Source organism: Martes martes, assembly GCF_963455335.1.
Source record: "Martes martes genome assembly, chromosome: 14".
Lineage (NCBI taxonomy): Eukaryota > Metazoa > Chordata > Mammalia > Carnivora > Mustelidae > Martes > Martes martes.
In genome coordinates, this window is record NC_137902.1 from 7,209,202 (window position 1) to 7,231,326 (window position 22,125).

General features: G+C 55.8%; 1 protein-coding gene across 1 annotated transcript in view; it reads left to right on the forward strand.

Moving 5' to 3' along the window:
- Nucleotides 1-22,125, forward strand: part of FAM53B (family with sequence similarity 53 member B) — a 69,823-nt gene that overhangs the window by 8,649 nt on the left and 39,049 nt on the right. The window contains exon 3 of the mRNA XM_080822954.1: nt 12,310-13,088. Within this exon, the coding sequence (XP_080679080.1) occupies nt 12,310-13,088 (779 nt within the window). The remainder of the gene's footprint in view (nt 1-12,309; nt 13,089-22,125) is intronic.

Sequence of the window (22,125 nt, forward strand, 5' to 3'; positions counted from 1 at the left end):
CTTGTTTGTTGGGTGGAAGGGCTGTGTTCTGTTTGCCGTTGTGATGAACAGTGACTACGCAACTAAGTCTTTGTCTTTTGTCGGCCTTCTGGATTATTCCTTAGGAGTTCCCGGGAGTGGCTTAGAGAGGCCGGGGGCAGGGACATTTTGAAGGCTCTTGCTTCATATTGTTGACATGCTTTCCGGAAGGGTTGTCTCAGTCTCCGGTGTCCATGCAGGTGTGAATTACTCTTTCTCCTAAGGGGGTAGCTGAGATGACTGTATTGATTATGTTGATTTTTCTGAGCTCCAGATGATCGGGCACCATCTCTCCTTCCACTGTCTCCCATGGCTCCTGCCCACCGTGGGGACACCCTGCCACCTGAGTTTCTGTAATGTTTGCACCGAGGCAGCAGCCAAGCTCCCGTGGTGGGTGACCACTGCAGGCCTTCCGATCCCAGGCCTGTCTTCACGGGACTGTCAGGTCTTCCTGCCTCTTTTCTCAGCCTTTGACTCTGTGCACAGTGTTTTCTTTGTCTTCTTGGGACTCTGTCCGGTAGACGGGGTGGTGAGGGCGGAAGGGTTGCTGGGTGTGTTGTAGTGAGCACCAGGCTCCCTCCTCACCTGGTCTCTGGGACGCCGCAGCCACTCTGCTGTGGGGCCGCTGGGGCCACCCCATTCGCATAGGGGGACACCGGGACCTTGTGAGGCGACTCCCCACCGAGCTGCCTTGGCAGAGTTGGGCCCAGGTTGGGGGAGAACAAGATGGTTTGCTTCTTAGTCCCAAGCCACAGCTTGGTGGGAGAGCCTCAGGTGGTCCCCTTGATGCTGCCCCCTAGAGGACATGGAAGCAGGGAGATGACCTGGCCTTGGTTCCCCCACCGCGACACACTTCTGAAGCCTGTCCCCACACGGGGCTTGATTGAGCACCTCTGGTGGTTAACGGCTTTCAACAAACCCTCAGCGACTTAGCCACGTGGCTCAGAAGCCTGCCTCACTGCCTGCTTCACGGGCTGGGTTCGGTTTTGTGGTGGCGAGACTGCCTGCCTTTGTCCCGCCAGGAAGCAGAGGGAGGCCCCTGGGCACGCTCAGCTCCTCGGGCCAGTCTGGACTTCAGCTCGGTACCCTGGTGGTAGAGCTTCATTTCAAGGCTGTCCCTGCCTGATGTGCTGCCTGATGTGCGCTGGCCCCAGGGCACGGCCAGGGAGCAGGGGAGTGGCCCAGTGGGGGTCCGCCGAGCCCTGTCGTCTGCCTCCTCGGCTGTTCTCTTCTGTTGGCCGGCCCCTCCTTGATTTGGGGAGACCCTGGCCCATCTGACGTATGCTTTTCGTTCCCCCAGGGTTCATTTCGGCGGGTTGTTCCAGGTGTTTATTGAGGATCTACTATGTTGTCAGGCACTTGGCCCAGAGAGAGAGGAAGTCAGCCCCTGTGCTCAAGAGGGCTTCTATCTAGTGGAGCCGAGAGAGCGAGAAACAGAATTCTCTGTGGATTGGGGTCCTCAGAGCTGAGGGCGGATCAGTCTGCCTTCCTGAGCCCCGGTCTCCTCCTCTTGCAGACGGTAGTTCCTGGTAGGATTTAAAGAGACAACAGCACACAGAAGGCACCAGCTCAGTCCCTCCCACCTGCATCCCCTTCCTGGGCTCCTTCCCAGGCCTTTGTGCTGGTGGAAGCTCTGGGGACCGCTCTGGCCGTTTTACCCCGCGCATCGAGGTGTGGCCCCACCCGCACCGTGAATGGGAGGGCGTCTGAGGTAGTGAGGTCTTACCTTCCGCGTGCCTGCTTTTTAACGGCCCTGGGTGGGTCTAGCTGGACTTTTCAAGAGGCTTTTGAGCCTTTCCAGGACTGGGCGATACTCAGTCAAGACAAAATGTCCCATTACTATAATCACCAACCCCCGTCTGTCTCCCGGAGATAAAGAACTCATGTTCTGGCCCCGATTGGTGGAATTCTCCAGTGATTGCTGGGGACAGGTTGGCCCCGTGACTCAGGGCATTTCCCTCCCAAGCGCCCATTGCAAGGGTCCTAGCTGGAAGCCAGGGCCGGTTTGAGTTCCCTGAGCATTCTGAAGAAAATCCAGGCAAGCGCATTGGAGCGGAGAGTGTAGCAGCCTGTTTGCTTCCTCTTAAAAAGCCACCCTTTCTAGGAGCCCGGCCTCCCCTACGCCCACTTAGATAAAGTGACTTACTTGTGTCATCAAGGGCTCACCACAATGTGTTCTCTTTAAGTACTTTTTGTTATTGTGAGCTGAATGGGCTCCTCCCCCTCCCGCCCCCCCAACACCCTAAGTTCGGGAACTTGATAGAAAGAAGCAGTTTTATGCCTTCCCAGAGTGGGGGAGAGAACAAAGCCAGGACGAGGGGTGACCGGCAGAAGCAGGGCACAGTGGGGCCCGGCCACCGCCCGGCCTGCTCTGCACCAGGGCCCAGCACTCCTTATTAGGTTGTGAGCCCAGCCCAGTCCCTGAAGGGCTCTTTGTAGCAGAGACAGTGTTTGCCTCTCCGTTTCCTTTCTCCCCTCCCATAGCATCCCGAGAACGCTTTCTGTGCAGAGCCGTGATTTCCTCTGCAAGCGGCTTCTCTGGGGAAGGGCCACGTACGTGGCTGGTTCCTGTGTTCTTAACACGGGAAGCCTCGGTCAGGTGGCAGCTTCAGGGCCGTGGCCCGCCCCGGGTCAGCTGGCCTGGCAGGCGGGCCAGCGCTTGCTGCTGGCCGTGATCTCTAGCGGGCAGGGAAGGGGGCTTGGCCGCACCTGACAGGAGCGCTCTGCGCGGGGAGAGGCAGGGGCTCCCCCCTCCCAGGTCAACCGACGCTTGCCCTGCGCGACGCTTCTTCGTGCGGACCCAGCGGCACACGTGTGTCAGTTTAATCTTTTTTGGTGAAGCAGGGCAAGCGGGGTGAGAGCACGCTCCGCTCACCATCCTTGGCTAATTGCACCCATTAAATGAGTTCTGTATCGCGGGGACAATGGACACTACACGTTCCATTTTCCTCACCACTCAGGCGAGGAGAGACCTGGAAATCAAATAATATGTGAGGAGGCAAATGCGATACCAATTATTGCAGAAGGGCCACTAGGAAAAGTCGTGTAAATACAAGTCAATGAACAGAGAACAAAACAATTCATATGCTAAAAAAAAATTGCATGGAAACCCATAATTACTTTAGGAGTTATGGTAATAAATTATTTATTAATGTAAATTGTTTCACAGGCAGAGAACATAGAGAAACTTGAGCAGAAGGATCATGCATTATGTATAAAAGGGAATTGTAAAAATATTATAGCCGTCCTCCTTGTGCCGCTCTGGTTCAGGTTTGTCAGCATTTTAATTATAAGCCCGTACTTTCTGTGTTTAATTACTTGGCTGTTAAAGTCTGCTCTGTACATGAAAGGGTTGTTCCCGGGGGCACTCTCTGTATTAATTTCTACAGGGTAAACCAGTTGGCCGTGTTGGGCCATGCAGGATGGAAAGATTTCACTTTGAGATTTCATAGCTTTTGGTCTTTTAACTCTGTCACTTGTTGAAAGTGGAATGCGACGGCCCCTCGTATGAGAAAGCTGGCATTCGGAGGTGGGACATTTTCGATTTCTTAGAACGGGCATGTGACCGAGGCTGAAGGGACAGTCACAGCAGCTGCTGAGCTGCCCAGGCCAGTTTCTGGTCTCCGCTGCTGCTTCCGTCTCTCAGGGCTAGCCGTTTGGAATATGATCATTGGACCAGAGCCTCCTGTAAGTAAGGAACAGGTTAGTAACGGAAATTGGCGAAAGGGAGCTTTGTTTTCATTTTTAAAAGTACATCCCTATAGAGGCATGCAGAGGAATGATTTTTTTAAATTTACTTTTTATTTTTTATTTATTTTTATCTATCGTGGGTATACGTGTGATTTTTCAAGTCCCTAAGGTAGTTTAAGGTTTGTCTATAGAGAGTGCTCTAAATGGCCCCTCGCACCGTGCATTGGTTTCTGACTGTTTCTGGAATAAAATACAGGCTGGAAGTAGTTGCAAAGTGTAGTTGGCACAGGATGGCTGTTTACAGTGACAAGTGAAAAGGGAGCCTCCCGGGCTGCCTTCTCAGCCAGGCTGGCCTGCCTTGGGGTGTGGAGGGGTCCCAGTGGTGCCAGAGGATGGGGAATGACAACTGCTGGACTGACTTTGGGCACCACACACCACGATGCATTGCCAGGTGGAGAGATGGTCCGCCGAGGGGCGGCCCGGCCCCACTGCAGGAGCATGGCCTTGGGACCGCAGACTGTGCTGTTTGTGGGCGCTGCGTCCCTGGGTGAGGTGTGACGCTCTGCTGAAGCTTGGGCTCCCCACCCATGTGACGGGGAGCGCCGCGATGCCCCACGGTTGAGTAGCGTGCGTGCGATGTATGCTGTCTGCTCGCCTCAGCAAGGAGCCCAGTGGGGTGTTGGTTAATCACCAGTTAAGACTCGTTTCTCGGCAGTTTTCTGACCCGTTCTCCCTGCTGCCGGCTCTCTCCTCAGCTTTGCTGCGTGCTCATCTCTGAGATGAATCGCAGGCACGTACCCATTTCCAACGCTCTGCATGTACCCACAGCCAGGACGGGGGTGCTGAAGGGGGTGGGCAGAAGTGACCTTTCTGGCCCCTCACAGCTCTTGTTGTCATTGGGAATACTGGCTCCCTCCACATTTCTGGATGCCCCCGGGGTTAGGGTGGGCACCCTGCCTCATACAGATGGGGAGACTGAGGCCCAGGTTCCTAATGGTGAGTCTGGTGTGTTTTTACCCCTCTATTCTGTCTGCCGGGAGACCCCACCGTGCCTCTTTTTGTAAGAGCAGCGGCTTCCTAGAAGGTCTGGCAGCTGCCATGGGCCACCCCTACCCAGCTGGTGACGGGTAGGGTCCTGGACGGCTGGTGCCGGGTAGGGTCCAGGACGGCAGGGTCCTGGTTACCACTCGGAAGGTTAGCAGCCTCTCAGCCTCCAAGGCAGGCTCCTTGCTTCCCTGGATGGGGCTGGTGGCGTGTCCTCTCCAGCCATCCTCATGCCCTGTCCTGTGCCTTAGCCGAGGAGCTTGGTGTCCTGTGTCACTGTCCCTGAAGCAAGGACACAGCTGACATTTTATGGTTCATCGTGATCGAGAGGGCACCACCGGAGGCGAGGCCTGCTCAGGCAAAGCCCGAGAACCTTTTCTTCTTGACATAGCTTTGAACTCTCTGTTCTGATGACACAGGGAAAGAGGCACTCCAGGGGGCCAGGGGCTCTGAAGTTCATTTAAAAATCAGTGACCCCCTGTGGGATAGCGCAGGTCATTGTCCTTCATGGTTTTCCCGTGTTCTTTTTTGTAAGATTGGTTTCATAAAGCCGCCGTCAGAAAGATATCTTTCCATTTCCCACTGAAAGGGCTAGGGAGCTTCTACCCTAACAGCAAGCATAGAGTCTTTGCAGTCCTGAGGCCGAGTTAGCACCAGCCAGCCCACAGGGCGGGGTAGAGAGAGTCATCGTCAGCCCAAGTAGATAGGTGTGAAGTCCAAGAATGAGTCAGCCGGTCGTGATCTGGCTGGAGGCTTGAGACCCAGGCTGAGAGGCTGCAAGGGTCTAACTTCTCTGGCCTTTGCTTCAGGTGCTTGGCCTTTTCTAGAAACCACATTCTGCTGTGGTTCTGTCACCATAAGGTGGCCTGTAACACACAGCACACGGATGTCCAGGGCTGTAAGTCTGCTGGCTTTTGAACCGAAGAAGACTGTGGTCCCCTAAGAATCTGGGCCCCTGGGAATTTCCCTTCAAGTTTAAGGGTAGAAATGGAAACAAGAATATTTGAAGTCAGAGGCTATTTGTGCTTCTCTGAGTGTTTTCTTTCTTTAGCTCTAGATCTGTGTACTCAGCAGGCTTCTGAACCTCCCCAGTCAGGGGGTGGCAGGACAGGTGCCTTGTGAGAAAGGGGGTCAGGGGTTTTGTTCCCACGCGTGTGAGCGTCGGCTTCTCCCGGGCCTCCCAGGCTGGTGGGAGTCTTCTCAGAGACTTCAGGCTCAGACGTTAAGCCTCATGTTGTGGAACCTGGGAGGTCCCCTAGTCGGGCCGTCTGTGAGAGACCTGGATGGTTGGTATGCTTTTGTATGAGTCCGCGTGGTTTCTCTTCCTGTCTCGAGGTAGAGCCTTGTGTGTGTCTACCACACACACACGCACACACACACACACACACCCCGTGTGAAGAATCTCAATCTTGTGAAGACAGGCTCACCGGGGAATGGAGCAACAGGAGAGGAATGGGGACTGCCCGGAGGGGGTGTGGCTGGGGCCGGTGCTCCCAGGCTGTGGGCCATCGTGCTGGGTGCTGGGTGTCGGCTTGTCCTAGGAGGAAGGAGACTCTTCCCAGGCCTCTTTCTGTGGCTCTCCACCCAGAAGGTGCTGGGCACCTTGGGCCCCCACCCCCTCCTGGGAGAAACGGCCCTCCAAGGACTTGAAGGGTTAAAGGTTTCCTTCTCTGTCGTTCTGCTTCTTGTTACTGGCTGGAAACAAAACAGACACCAAAGCACCAACTTCTGATGGTGGTCTGAATCCAAATTTGTAGAAATTGGAAGGGTCACGCCTCCAGGGGCGTCCTGGGTGTGGCTGGATGGTTCGAGTGAGCCCCCCCTCTGACAGAGATGTGAGAACCGAGTCCCCTGGGCAGCCTGCAGGAGCGGTTCTCCATACCTTTGTATTCAAAGAGCCGGAGGAGCTTATTTAAATGCAGTCTCCTCCCCACCGGAGATTCTGTTTACCAGTCAGGGACTGGGCCTGGGAATCGCATTTTAACACCCCAAGGGACGCTCCTGCCAACCCAAGGGTCGAAAAACCACACTAAGGAAAACCGGTGCAGAGTGTATAGGTTCCCGCCCCAGCCAGACCCCCAGAGCTTGGCACCCAGGGGCAGAGGAGCTGAGCCTCGGCTATAGATGCGTCGTCCAACACTGTCCTCTTTGTTATGGCGCTGCCGCTGGCAGAGCCCGCTGTGCCCTCGCAGGCCCTGTCCCAGGCAACTGTTTGATTCTTAGAATAGCTCTGCAAGGTCGTTCCTATCTGTCACCCTCATTTTATAGACGAGGGAAATGAGGCTCTGAGAGATTCAGTGACTTGCAGAGCTGAGGTGCAAACGCATGTCCACAGCCTCCCACCATCCCAGGTGACCTGTGCTCCGCGGGCTCCCCAGGTCTGTGGCCATTGTCACTTCTGACAGAGTTATTGCTGTCTGTGCAGAGTGGTATTGAATGGAGGGGCGGGGGTGTCCTGTATCCTCTCCTCGGAGCCCTGCCGAGGCCCTTTGTCCGGAGTGACGTCAGGGCCAGAAGTTCGGGGCTGTTTGCCGTGAAAAAGTAGCTTCTATTCCTGTTTCTTTTGTCTGGTGACCTGACCCAGCAAATTGCTTTCTGGTCCCTGAGCGAAGGGGGAAGACGCAAGGGCTAAACATAGCCTCGATTGTTTTTACTTTTCTGATATTGTACTTCTTCAAGCGATAAAGATAGTAACAATTAAAATATTATCTGCCCCTCAGACAGACCAAGTGGCCACCTGGCTGGTGTTGACACACAGTAGCAGCACTCGGTGTTGGACAGGGCTTTGCGTTTCCAGAGTATCTTAGACCTCACACTGTCAGCCGGACTCCCAGCCGCTTCGCACGCAACTGTCCATGGCCTCGGGAAAGTGGGAAGTTGAAGGCAGAGCCCCCAAAGTGGAGCTCGCTGGCCGAGGAGGGGTTCCCGGGGCCAAGGATAAGGGGCAAGTGGCGCTCATGGCGTCAGATAACCACCCATGGTGGGCTCTGCAGCTTTTATCTACACATTATCTGTTCCTTCCTCTACCCACCACCGGCTAAAGTCTGCTCTGTGCCAGGCTCCACGCTGGGCACTGGGGGGCTGCGCTGGGTCTGTGCTCAAGGGCTTAAGGCTCCGTGGAAGCAGACGTGTAAACAGATGATTAAGGTTCAGTTAACATCTGAGCCATAAGATTGAAAGTCAGTCCAAGAGCCGTGGGTGCCCAGTGGCTAATGTGGAAAAGGCCCATGAACAGAGAAGGTGATGTTTGAGTTGGCTCTTAAATGATAAGGAAGAGATTCTTGCTGGAAGGAGAAAGGCAGGAGAACAGTGCAGGCCTGTGCGAAGGTGTCAGGGCTTGAAAGAGCTGGTGTTTGGGGGCAAGCTACAGATTCGCTGCACACACATGGCTCTCACGTTTAACCAGTGGGCCTGGTGGAGAACTGAGTCTTCGTCATCCCCAAGGCACAGGAATCTTACTGCTAAGGTCGTAGAGGGTCACCCTTACGACAGAGCAGAGTGCTGCCCACAGGCAGGCAGGAGCCCGTTAGAGTAGCCATCCAACCCCAGGCCCCACGGGGATTTTGACAGTCGACCTAAACAGACGAGCTCCCCCTGCCGCGTGTAGATGTTGGCTGTGCACGTTCCCTCGGCTGTTTTGTGAATATTCGTTTTATAAGGAATATTCTTCAGGGCTGTGTACACAGACCAGAAGGGCTGTGCTTCCCAGGCTCTTCCAGGGATCGTCCAGGATGGGTTCATTTCTGCCTGCTTCGTGTCTGACTTCTGATGTCACAGGAAGTTCGTTGTGCCTGGAGTGGGGTGAAGGGGGCCGGCGGCCGGTAGATGGGTCTGGACGGCAGGTCAAAACTTTTCTTTCTTTGAGGCCACGGGCGGCTGTATGGGGACAGACATGACAAGTGTGGGCCTCAGCAAGTTCTCTGGAGGCAGTGAGTGGGTGAGCCTGGAATAGGGAGGCCTGAGGGGCCCCTTCCAGAAGCACCAGGATCACGGGGTGACCGCGGGGGAGGAAGGGCGTTGCCAGATGAGAGGGACTGAACCTTCATGCTTCACCAGCTCTGAGGTCCTCTTTCTTTTCGTGACTTCCCTGGAAATGGGACAGTTCTGGGGCAGGGAAATTAAAATGGAATGGAAAGTGGTATCCTTTGGGGGTGGGATTGGTTCTTTTTAATTTCAGGGTTTCCTAGGGTCTGGGACAGAGACTGCCTGCAGTGACCCTCGGGTTCCCGAGGCAGGGCCACTGTGGCTCCAGGTGGGGACCCTCACTGCTCTGTGGCTGGGCCTGCTGGGTCCTTCCTTAGCCACATTCCTGGCCCATCTGGTGCCTTAGTGCCTTGTCCCAAAAGAGAAGTTGGTGGCCAGCGTTATTCTAAGGGAACTCCCTGAAAGACCGAAGGAGCAAAACCCAGTGGAGGTTGGGATCATAGGCCCTGACCCTGCTCAGCACCAGGGGACTTAGTGGCCATGTCCCCCACACATGTGGAAATATATTTGTCCTCTAAGAGAATGTAGAAACTATAGCAAAACAAATAGGAAAAAAAAATAAATCAGCCGGCTCTCTCCCATTCAGTTATGAACATTTTGGTTTATTTTCTTTTTATTTTTTAAAGACTTTATTTGACAGACACACAGTGAGAGAGGGAACACAAGCAGGGGAGTGAGAGAGGGAGAAGCAGGCTTCCCACTCAGCAGGGAGCCCAATGCGGGGCTCAATCCCAGGACCCTGGGATCATGACCCGAGCGAAGGCAGAGGCTTTAACCCACTGAGCCACCCGGGCGCCCAGTTTATTTTCTTTTAATCATCACATATAACATACATATTTTACAAAATAGGGATCATGCTATCTATACAGTTTTTCTATCCTGTTTCTTTAGGCTTTGAATTACATCATTAACATTTCTCCATATCATCCATATTCTTTGGAACTGTGCTGTTTTCATGCTCCTTATTATTCCCTGATCATGTATGTCACCAGCCCGACTGGAGGGCGTTTTAGTTGTGTTTATAATGTTGCTGTCACTCGTATCACTTTTTCTTTTTAAGATTTATTTTATTATTTTTTTCCAAAGATTTCATTTATTTATTTGACACAGGGAGAGAGAGATCACAAGCAGGCAGGCAGAGATGGGGGGGAGGGGAAGCAGGCTCCCTGCTGAGCAGAGAGCCCGATGTGGAGCTCGATCCCAGGACCCTGAGATCATGACCTGAGCTGAAGGCAGAGGCCTTAACCCACCCAGGCGCCCTGAGGTTTATTTATTTGAGAGAGAGCAGGTGCGAGAGAGCATGGGCAGTGGGGAGGGGCAGAGGGAGAGGGAGAAACAGCCTCCCCACTGAGCAGGGAGCCCGACTCAGGGCTTGATCCCAGGACCCTGAGATCATGACCTGAGCCGAAGGCAGACATGCTTAACCGACTGAGCCACCCAGGTGCCCACTTGTATCACTTTGAAGAGCATCATTACACACAAATCTGCCCTTTTTTCTGAGGATAACTTTTCTTCTTGTAAATCAGCTAACAATGACTCAGTTAATGTTAGCTTGTATTTCTTTTAATTTTACTTTATTATGAGTTTACTGATCTTTCAGTTGCTGACAAATGTCAAATTGAAAGTGTTTTAGAAGAATCACGGCTGCTGTAGGGGCAGTGAGTTGTGAAGACATATTTTGAACAGCATAAACGCTACTTGTGAAAACACAGCTTATGGAAATACTTTATCAGATTTTGTTAAAGGGACACGCATGGAGACCTGCTGTGTACCAGGGCCCAAGAAGATTCCTGGAGAAGGTGAATTGTACACATGGTGACTGTCCTGTTTTCTTTCCAACTGGTTTAAGGAAGATCCTCTCCCGTATCTTCAGCTTCTGAGGCTGTCTCCTGGGAACAGCCTCTGGGCAGTTCCTCCTGTGTCCCCTGTCCAGAGTCCCAATCCCCTAGGTATGTCTCAGGACTGTGGCAGGATGGCCTAGGTGAAGGAGCGGGCACATTTAGCCCCAATTTGGCTCATCTTTGGCTTGCAAGGCTCCTTGTGAGCCTCACCGGTCATTCCCTTTGAACCTGTCCAATAGCTGCAGACACTGAGCACAGGGTCAGTCCCTCGCTGTGTCTCTCAGTGTCTTTTAAGAAGTGGCCCCCGATTGAGGAGATGGACTTGTGGTCCTTGCTGACTGGTGCACTCATGTGGGTTTCACCGTGGTTGTCTGAGTGGACGGCCCATTCTGCGTGACTCAGAAGGTCGCTGAGGGCAGCCCCGATGTTGGGCTCCCCTTCGCTCTGGTGTAGTGAAAAGAGCAGGGTGCTGGGGTGGGCCAGCCTGGGTTAGCCTCCAGACGATTTTTAGCTGTGTGCCCCCAGGCTACTTTCTCACCCTCTGTATGGGGCACCTGGTGGCTTCCAGCCACCATCCAAGATTTCTGCTCCGTGACCACTGAAAGTGCTATGAGAATCCATGCGCATCAGACACCTGCCCGAATGTCATTTCAGGTTTTGCTTCTGTCCTGATGACTGACGGACTCTAGCCGTAGTTTTCTGTGTATTCTCATGTGTACTGTTCATAAATGTGTGCAGATTTAAAAAAAACAGAAACATGCTAATATGTGGATCCCTGGCAGCACACGCTGTTTCTCAACTTTGCTTTTGTATTATAAACTTGAATACAAGAACTTGGTCAGGTTTATCTGTGCCCTCTTAAGGTCCTCAGCACAGTGCCTGATTCTTTAGTAGAAAAACACCAAATAGTTCCTGAATATTTCACTAAAATTAAGGTTCAGGTGCAAAGTCAGCATTTCCTAGTGGGGTTAGCTTATTTATTCATATGTTCAAGTAGATACCTGACGATGTAAGTTTAAATTGTCCCCTTGTGTCTGTGCAGCCAAAGACACGCTCCTACAGATTTTGACCACTTTAAACATCCTCGATCTCGGTGAGGAATCAGGTGAGCACAAGGAAGGTGCTCCATGAATGGCTGATGATGTTGATATTATGGGGCATTTTGATAGAGGGAGGCACAGATCAATACAGTTTCCAGTTTCTGTTGTCAGCGAGTATTTTGGAGATAGAATTCCAATGAGATAACCCGGCGGCACTGCCCACCCCATTTGCCCATGATCCTCCCAAGTACCAAAAGACACCTCCTGGGTCGTGGTCTTCTGCCAGAGCGCCAAGCCCCAGCTCGAGCGGGGACGGAACTGCTGCAGGCCGGGGAGGGTTGGGGCAGGTGGGCTTCCCACCTAGAAGAGGGGAAAGCGTTTGGGTGACAGCTGTGGTTTTGGACTTTCCCGGGAGGCAGTGTGGACTGTTGGAAAGAAAGACGCACCAGGAGGCCTGGGCGGGGGGTGTGTGCATCCCGGGCCTAGCTCTGCACCTCACTCCACACCGTGGGACTCACACCCCCGCTCTGGGCCTCCGTTTCTCATCCATAAAGCAAGGTTGGACCGGAGGGGCTTTGAAGGGCCTTCCTGGCTCCAAAGTCCTGTCTAAAATGGGCTCTTGGTTGTGGAGATGGAGGGCTGGCCTGGAGGCCTTCTCAAGTCCTGTTTTCTCTCTGTCGTTTCTGAACCAGAAAATGACAGATGGCGAGAGCTGGACAGGAAATGCCCTCTTCAGATCGGGCACCCGAGCGCCGGCATCTGGGAGTGCCTGCCTGAGAAGTGTCAGGACGGCGCCCTGTGGCACCGGGAGGCCGCGACCGCCTGTGCCGTGACCAACCTGATCAAAGACCTCAGCCTCAGCGACCACAACGGGAACCCCTCAGCACCCCCCAGCAAGCGCCAGTGCCGGTCACTGTCCTTTTCCGATGAAATGTCCAGCTGCCGGACATCATGGAGGCCCCTGGGCTCCAAGGTCTGGACTCCCGTAGAAAAGCGACGCTGTTACAGCGGGGGCAGCGTCCCGCGCTACTCCAACGGCCTCAGCACCATGCAGAGGAGCTCCAGTTTCAGCCTCCCCTCCCGGGCCAACGCGCTGTCCTCGCCCTACGACCAGGCGGGATTCCACCACCGATTCGGAGGTCAGCCTTGCCAGGCGGCGCCAGGCTCGGCTGCCTGTGGACAGGCGGGTGACCTCTGGAGCCCCGACCCGAGTCCCGGGGGCGGGGGCCGGCTCGACATGCAGCGGTCCCTGTCTTGCTCCCACGAGCAGTTTTCCTTCGCGGAGTACTGTCCACCCTCAGCCAGCAGCACACCTGCCTCCACGCCAGAGCTGGCCAGACGCTCCAGCGGGCTGTCCCGGAGCCGCTCCCAGCCGTGCGTCCTGAACGACAAGAAGGTCGGAGTCAAGCGGCGGCGCCCGGAGGAGGTGCAGGAGCAGAGGCCTTCCCTCGACCTGGCTAAAATGGCACAGGTAAGAGCCCCAGCCCTGCGGGAGGCATTGCACGAGCATCTCGGTGCTCACGGAGGCCGCTGCTGGTCCTGGCCCGTCCCGGGCAGAGGCGGAGCGCCACTTTCAGAAATGCCCAGAAGCGGGTTAGGCGTCCTTGTTTTTTTAAGTCCTCTTCAAAGAAAGATGAAATTGAATTTTTTTTTTAAGTGTCTATTTCTCTCCATTTAAAATCAGAGACACAATGCTAGCGGTATTGGAGCAGACAGATGGTGAGAGGTGGGGTGTTGGGGAGGCATAGACCATTGTCATCAAACCCTTGCGGTCCCCTTCCAGCACTTCGCTGGAGCCTCTGTCCCCGGAACCCAGCCCTGCGGCACAGGCCGGGATTCACTGGCACTCGGATGATGCTGGCCCTGAGGTCAGGACCATGGGTCATGGTTTCAGAGGTTGAGAGATGGGGGGAAAGCACTTATTCCTTTGGTTAAACTGTCAGCATCACGAGACCAGAAAGTATGACTGCCATCCTCTGTGCTACCTTTGTAATCATCCCCACTCTTGGCTAGGCGAGGCCTCAGGCCACATGCCCTGGCCCTTGCACTCTGTCCTCTCTGTCTTTGAGTCCTACGTTGTGCTAACACTGAGCTCAGGGACTGGTTTGAATGAGATGAACTTGGAGTGAATACACTATCTATGGGACGGTCTCCGAGCCTGGGTGCCAGCTGTGTTTGGTTCTTACGGAGGAGGCCTGGGCAAGACAGTGAGGTTCAGGGACTAGGGTTGGCCCTTGTGACCCATCCAGCGGGGACGGGTGGGTGTGGTGGGCAGGGTGCAGTCCCTCTCTTCTGTGTCCTCACAGGGGACCCTCTGGTGCTTCATGGTACGGTTTAACTGTCGTCTTTGTGTCTTGTCATGGAAGCATTGGTCATCGCGGCGTGTTAAGGGATGGAACCTGGCTGGCTTTGCTCATGCAGCATGTGGCCCGCTCCGGGCAGGCGGCCTCATGTGCCCCTCCTCTGTGTGGGCAGGACGGCCTCCCTTCAGTGCCCGGAGCTGCTTTTGCCTTAGAACAGAAATGCCGCTTCTGTAGATGGCATTTCCTTCATTTCTCTAGCCCCCCTCCCAGCCTAGAGGTCCCCGCCCCCGCCAGCAAGAGAAGAGGGGCAGGTATCTTGAGCCTTGAGCATGCACCTGGCCCCAGAGTCCAGACTGTCTGGCCCTTTACTCTGGAGCCCGGCCCTGGCCTGGGGCAGCCAGAAGACAAGCTCGTGACATGCCCTGGCCTCGCCGTTCCGCTGAGGCTCCACCCTCCGCCCCCGCACTGTCCAGGTTCCATCACTCCTCCAGGGGTGTCCCTTTCTTTTTCCTGAGTAGCGGACATTCTTTGCTTTACTAGCTAGGCAACATCGAACCCACGTTCATTTACTTGGACACGCGGCTGGAATTTTCCTTCCCTGGAGAAATTTAAATAGGTAAAAAGGCTGGAAAGGTGACAGATTTAGGTGACTTTCGGAGGGAAACCCAGAGCCCTGAGTCCTGGGTGCGATAAATGGCTTCAGTTAAATTTTTAATGTTGAGCTTATTTTATTAGCTAATAAGCTAGATAGGTAATAAAAGCAGCTTGCACATGTTATTCTGTTTTACTGCCCACAAGTTGGAGTAACAGCACGGGCATCACTGGAGACGTTTCCCGTCCTCTCTTGGGTAGAAACTGTTTGAAAATATATTGCTTGGTGGGGCTGTGCCCAGATGTGTAGATTGCTTCATTGGCTCCAGGCAGGCCTCCAAGATCCTGGGGAGGCCGCCCTGATTCCGCCTGGTTTTCTCTAGCCAAGGCCTGGGTAGGGCAGAGTCCGGGGAAAGTGAAGACAGGGCCCCTGGGAAGGGCGTATGCCAGAAGGGGGAGGCCGGAACCCTGGGGATGGACCCTGAACCAAACCACCCCGACCAGGCCTCCCGAGCCCCAGGCAGCCCTCTCTCCACGGGGCCCGGCCTGCTTTGGCTCCCCTGCTGGGTAATTTATGGCCTCACGAGGTAGACCTTGCTTTTACAGGAGCTTTGAAAGCCAGGCCTGAGGCAGCCCCAGTACCTTTGCAGAGAGCCCTAGATCCAGCCTGGAATGTGCCTGGGAACCCCATGAGCTGAGCCTGTCACTGGCATACAGACACCTGCCTATGGCCAGGTGACAGCTGATGTGGGACTGCTGCCCCCAGATACCAGCCTCCATGGGCTGTGGCTTTCTGAGCATTTGTCACTGCTGGGAAGGGAGCAGGTCTGCTCATCTCTGGGAAGACAGGCTTGCACCAGGGGTCAGCATGGCTCTGTTTCTCCAAGCTGGATCTTGGACTCTTTTTCATAGGTCTTGTGATCTTGGTTTAGAAATACTTATGGCGGGGAGGGGGTGCAGGCAAGGGATGCTAACTGAGCATCTTTGTGAAGGTGCCCCTTTGTGTGTGTAGATCTGGGACCAGATGTGTGAGATGGGTGCACAGTGCCTTTTCGGTTGGAGTGACTGGGAGTTCTGACAAACCCCAGCTTCCTGCAGGCGCTGAATGGGGCTGGGCACACCTGCCGGCATGTGATGAGCACGCAGGAGCTCTCCTCCAGCTGTTAGGGCGCCCAGAGCAAGGCGGGTACCCAGAGCCCCTCCAGCCTCGTCCATTATGGCCCCTTCTGAGGTCCTTCTGGAACATGGTGTTCACTTTCGGGTCTGCATTTGGGGGCTGCAGGGGGGGACATCGGCACATCAGAAGGCCTCCAGAGGAGTGGCAGGAGGCTGGCAGCCCTGGGCACACGGCCTCCCATTTCTGCACAGCGGATCATACTGCTGCCACCTCTGCTGCCGCTCCTGCCCCCAGGACTGTCGGGGTCTGGGGGAGTAAGGGAAATAGTGTGCGTGCGTGCACACGTGTGTGAGATGTGTCGGCGTGTACGCGTGCATCCGTATCTATGGAGATGTCTGTGCATGTCTCCTTGTTGGTCTGTGCATGCGTGCGCGCGTGTGCACACGCACACACACGCACACACACACACACGACCCGGTGCCCTGGCTGGCATGTGTCGACGGTTACCGTTAGCACTGCTGCTGCATGTCTTGGGAGGGAAGGCAGGGGCTCGTTGTGGGCGACTCCAGAGGTGGAACTGGGAGGGAGGGTGACGGTCCTAGGAGGCACACTCCATGCATGAGAAGGGCTCCCTTTTTTCTGTATCTGCCCATGTCTTCCCTTCTGTTTTTTCCCCTCCCTTTTCTGTCCTTGCCATTTACTTCTTCTTTGTTCCTCTTCTTGCCTCATCCTTTCCTTTTGAAAATGGGAAGGAGCCTGCCCTGCAGCTCAGCCCGGCCCGTGGTGAGCTCTGCGCTCAGAGCCAAGGGGCGTGAAGTGGTGACAGAGTCAGAATTGCTACCACCAGAGGAGGGGGCTGTGTGTGGGCGTTTTGTGTCACGCCTGTCGCCCACAGGGCTAGGTAGACGTGATCCTGGGAGCCCGCCAGAGGCCCCACCCCTTCCTGGCCTCATCCCTGGGTGCAGCTGGCCCCCCGGCTGACAGCAGTGTCCCTCTCAGGCAGTGAGGCCGGGGTGCGGAGCGTCCGGGGCTAGAAATCGCTTTCACACTGTCTTTGCTCATGTCTTCTTAAAACCTCAGTGCCCAGCTCGTGGGCAGGGATGCCGAACGAGGCTGCAGGTGCCCCAGCCATCTGGCTTCTGAATGAGGGAGGACGGTTGCAGAGAGGAAGGTGCCCAGTGGGAGAAATGCCGCCAGGACCCGGCCCAGGAAGGCCCAGCCCGCCCTGTGTGTTGTCCTCGCCACCACTCGGCTCTCGGAGCAGCTGCTTGAAGGTGGCCCAGAGGGGCAGTCGGGCCTGCCCCTGCCCAGGTCACATTTGGCTGATCTCCCCCTCAGCTTTCCCCACGTGACCCCTCCTGCCTGGTGTTTTATGTGAAGCCGAAGCCTCTGTTCACAGAATGACAATGTGAGCCATTGAGAGCAGGGCCCTGCCTGAGCTCAGGAGTTGTTTACTGGCGGGACTTTGCTGACGTGATTAGTTACTGCTTCTCTGAGACCCGGCTTGACTACCAAGCGCTGGTTGACTCCCAGCGAGACCTGAGCTGTGCACGGCCCTTTAGACACAGATCACATGTATGTGAGCAAAGATCTCAAGAAAAAAGCAACAGTTAAAAAGATTACCCACGGAATGCCGTGCCCCTGGGCGTCCCAGTCTTGCTGTATTTTTAATTCTGAGCTAGTCGGCTTGCAGGAGCAGCAAGCTGTATTTCTCAACAGTGCTTCGAACAGAAGCGAGATGTTTGTGAGGAGGGGTCGGGATGCTGAGACAGAGGTTTGATTGATCGCAGCTGCCCACACACTGAGTCCTCAAGCCTCCTGGAGGAGAAGCCCCAGAACAGGCAGCAACTGTTTTGTTAGCAGATGTGTGAGGGGCCCAAGAAAGCTGGTGGGGGGCGGCGTGGCGTAGGGGAGCAGCCTGAGACTAGAAGCTCTGCCGAGGGTTGATCCAGGACTCGTCTCTGGGACAGCCAGGTTGGCTGGGGCTGTGGGGGCTCTGCGGGGTAAGGCACTGGTGCCGGAAGCCATCAGAGGGGTATCATAGACACTCATCGGCAGCTCGTGGCTCCTTGTTGGCAGAGCGTCCCTGGGTCAGCCTTCCACTCTCCGTCCAGCTTGCCGGTGGGGGCTGCCTTCCACCAGGGAGTGGCCCTCCTCAGCCACCGTGTGGGGTGGCTCTTCACACCCCTAGCTGCGTGACCTCCCTGCTCGGGCGGCCCCAGCAGCCCCAGCCAGCTGTGCTTTTCCTTGGCAAAGTCCCCGGGCTCAGGCCTGGTGTGCCCGAGCCTTCGTAGCCTCCTCCTGTCTGCACTGGCCCCGGCTGGCTGATGTGCTGGTTTTCGTTTTCTGCTGCCTTGCACCCATAGACCATTCCTGCCGCCCTGGAGAACGCACTGATGGCAGACAGAGGCCCTCAGTGATGGGCTGCCCCATACAGCACAGAGTACAGGTGGTCACGGAAAGCCCGGGATTGCTAACTGGAATGAAATAGGTGCTTAATAAAAGTAAAGGCAAAACGCACTGTGGGCACGTGGTAGTAGCTGCTTCTGATGAGGAAACAATCAGAATGGGTTTGAACCAAGGGAGAGAGTCTTTACGACTTGGATCGTTAGAGGACGCCTGGGTGGCTCAGTCGGTTAGGCGTCTGATCCTGGGTTTTGGCTCAAGTCATGATCTCAGGGTCATGGGATTGGCCCCATGTTGGGCTCTGTGTGGAGAAGAGTCTACTTGTGCCTCTCCCTCTGCTCCTCACCCTCCCTCCCCGGCTCATGCACGTGCACTCTCTCTCTCCCTTAAATGAATGAATGAATGAGTAAATAAATTAAATCTGAAAAAACAAAACAAAACAAAACAAAACCCCAAAACTTAGACCATCAAGTGGTTGGTGGTTGGCCGGGGGCAGTGGCTCTGGGCGCTGGTCCAGCGCGTGCTCTCGACAGACAGTGCTGGTCAGTCGCAGCAGTCTTTCTGGTTGAACCGGGAGGTCGTAGACTCCTCCCCTCTGCGATCATGGGAGCCACTGCTGATCGATCTGCCTCTGTCAGTCTCTTCACTTGAGGATGAGGCCTCTGGAGTCCCAGGAGAGTCAGCGACTTGCCCAAAGCCACGTGGTTCTTCAGGACGCCAGGAGCGCTAACCCTGGGCCTCCTGACTCTGGGTTCAGGGCTCCTCCTGCTGCTGTGATCCGTCCTCTGCGAGGACAGCCCAGTTGGCTTTTCCAGGTGGGCGACCCTGGCGACCCTTACAGGACCTGGTGGGTGTGGAAGTGAAGGCCTCAGTTCTGGAATCAGAAAGGGGCTCAGTTTCCCCCTCTGCCACTTTTGAGCTGTGTGCCTTGGGCAAGTCACCCTCTGGAGGCCTCCACTTCCGTGTCTATAAAATGGGAATGGCAGTTCCTGTTTCTCATGGGCAAGGGGAGGGTGGATCCCGCCAGTGGCTCGCTCTCTGATGAACATCGAAGCTGCCCTCTGTCGCCTGTTTCCCTTTGCTCCGGTTCTGGGCATCAGCGGGGCTCTCCACTCCCGGGAGAGGTGGTGTCAGCATGAGGCTGGGGTCCTGCCAGCCGTGGGGGAGCGGAGAGGGCTGAGCGGGAGACTAGTTTCAGTTCTGCCCAGGGTTTCTTTTCTGTCAGAAGGAGGCCTGCCGGTGACAGTGCGGCACCCCTGACGGGGGTTCTCATGATTCAGGGAAACCCCTGTGCAGACGCTTGGATCACTCCTTGCTGTCCCCCGTTGCAGCCACCAGGTTGCATAAGCAATCCGTTTAAGGTCACTCAGATCGGGGCCGAGTGTTGACACGATAGCTTTGCTCTCCCGGGAAAAGGGAAATAGAAGGAGTTCAGCTGGGGACATGCCAGCGAGGCAGCTCTTAGTGCCACTTGGTGATTTTCCATGCTTTAATTGTGGGCCTTTCTGAGCCGAAGGGTGTCTTAGAAGATGTGAGGCAACACAACTCTGTGGTGCCCAGGGCTTTCCGGAGGGCCTCTGCTTTGGAAGCCAGTCGTTCGGGTGGGAGCCCCTCGTGCTCCCCAGGTGTGCTTGGAGCATCTGCAGCTGCCGGGCCCCGCTCTAGTCTCGGGCACAGAGGCCTGCGAGCTGGTGGCCCTGTCCTGTGGAGGCCAGCGCACCTGAGGACGTCTCTAGTCCCGCTCCATGGAGGCCAGAGTGGGAAGGGTCTGTGGGCTAGGTGGCTCCTACCTCTTTGCTTCAACTCCAGGGGCCCGGAGGGGAGGGTTTTGAGGAACCCCGTCTTGCCCGCAGCCCGCTGAAGAAGAAGCAGACTGTGGGCAGAGACATGGGGAAACAGAGGGCTGGTGGAGAACAGGGCCTTGGCTCTGCCCGTGGGGTGGGCTCAAGCCTCACCCTGGGCGACTTCTTGACCCCTTGGTGCGTGTTTGCCCAGCGTCGAGGTGGGGGAGCACCATGTCCGCCTGCCGTGTTGGCGGCCCTGACTGAGCTCATCAGCGTGACACATTTGTGTGTGCCCAGGCTCAGCCCTCAGAGTTCTGGAATCAGAAAGGCACTCAGTTTCCCCCTCTGTCATCGGGCTACTGGCGGTGACACTTTAGGAGTAAGGGAGAAAAATTGGTCAAAAAGAAGGACCAGTCATTCATCAATGTGAGCCTCGTCCCCGTGGCGACTCTTTGTTTCTGCCGCTCAGAGGTCCTCACTGTGTCTCCGCTCCCCAGGAGAGGGCGTGGAGCCCAGAGATTTCTGTGTCTTGTCCGAGTTGTTGAGTTGCCTTATTTGGGTTTGGACCCAGGGCTCCGGGTCTCCCCGGTGGGGGTTTTGCCCGGCTGCCACGGGGTAGACACTTCCGCAGTACCAGGGAGACGAAGCGGGACCTGTCATCGGGAGCGCAGCTGTGTCTGGAGCTCGAAGACCCAGGTTGGGACCCGGTTCTGCACCTCGCTGTGCTGTGAGCCCGTCGTCTTGCTTCTTCGAGCCCTGGGTTTCTGACCGTGTGCGCGTGTGCGCAGGCATGGCTGAGAGGGCCTGCAGCTTCCTGGGCCCAACTCCAGGGCCTGAATCCATGGGTCTGAGCCAGGGCCCCCAGTGCCAGGGTGTTCCGGGAGCTCCCCGACGGAGCGGGGTTTGGGAGCCGCAGGGCCCAGCCTGGGGACTCTGCAGAGGCCTGGGATGGACTTACCTTGTGTGGAGACAGCACCAGGAGTCAAGGCCCCTCGGTCAGGAGGCGCTGGGTCAGCCTGGATTCGGAAAGGCGTAACCTGGAGAAGGGATGCAAGAGCCCCGTTTTCTAACTTCCCGGTCCTTGGGTGGCCCCTGCTGAGTCATTGTGCCGGAGGAGCAGCGGCATCCGTACCTGACAGTGAACCTTCCCGAGCTCCAGAGCGAGCTTGGGGTCGACTTACGCTGCCTTAGAACTGTCTGGAAAGACAGCTAACATGCAGCGTTGGACATGTGTGAGGCCAGTCCCTGCACCTGGTTTCTTAAAGGTGGCTTCCGAGTCCCTGCTCACCGTCCCGAATCTGGGCTTGGGGGCAGCGTGAATGAGCAGGAACCCAGTGGGACTGTGTATGCCCTGTCCACAGGCTGCATGTGCTGGGTGTCTCGGGCTTGTGGGAGCCTTTGAAAGAGGCCAGGCTTCCAGAGTGTTCTCACAGGACAGTAGACTCGGCCTCAGGAGGGAAATCAGCCACGGGGCAGCCCTGGAATTGCTGCGGGTAAGATGGGGCCGGGTGGCCCCAGGAGAAGCACAGACGTGAAGGTCGGAGTTAGGAGGGACTGAGAGGAGCCCCGTGTGGCTGGAATAGAGTGGAGGAGGGGGCAAGGGGCCCCGCATGGGGGCTTCCTCTGTAGGTAGCTCAAGTCCTCTGGCTTTTATTCTGATGCAGGCAGGGGGGCATCAGAGAGTTTTAAGCAGGGGAGGGACAGTACCCCGGAGAAAGCTCCTTTTGGCGGGGTGAGCCGCCCAGACTGAGGGCTGTGGGGAGACAGGAGTCCGTCGGCGGATGGTAGTGGGCGAGCTCAGGGCAGGGGCAGCAGCGCTCGTGTTGGTCTGTGTTTGAGGCTCAGACGTTCTGGAGGTGTACAATAAGCCGATGGCTTCCTCTTGTCATTAGCTTCCAAGTCGATTGAGTCACGGACCTCATGGGGCAGAGAAGCCAGAGCCTTAATCCCCAAAGACCGCTTCCTTTAAACTACTCAGTTCAGTGTCTGTCTTGGTATCTGACCCGCAGCCCTCACTCTGCCCGTTTTCTTGATCTTTTCTCAGTAAAAGTGAAGCGTAGTCAACCACTATAGTTCCTTTGGTTTCCGCAACCATCCTTGAAACCATCCCACCCCCAAATGCTTGCATCTCGGTGCTTTGCCAGCCGGGCGGTCTTTCCCTGTTGTGGAAGCTCGATTCCTACCCTGTCCCTAGACCTCTGACTTCTGTGCCGAAGCTTCTCAGTCCTTGCCCGCCTGAAAGTGGTGCCACTCTGGGCTGGAGAAGGCTGAGGGCAGCTTAGGGCCGCAGGAAGGTTCTCTTACAGG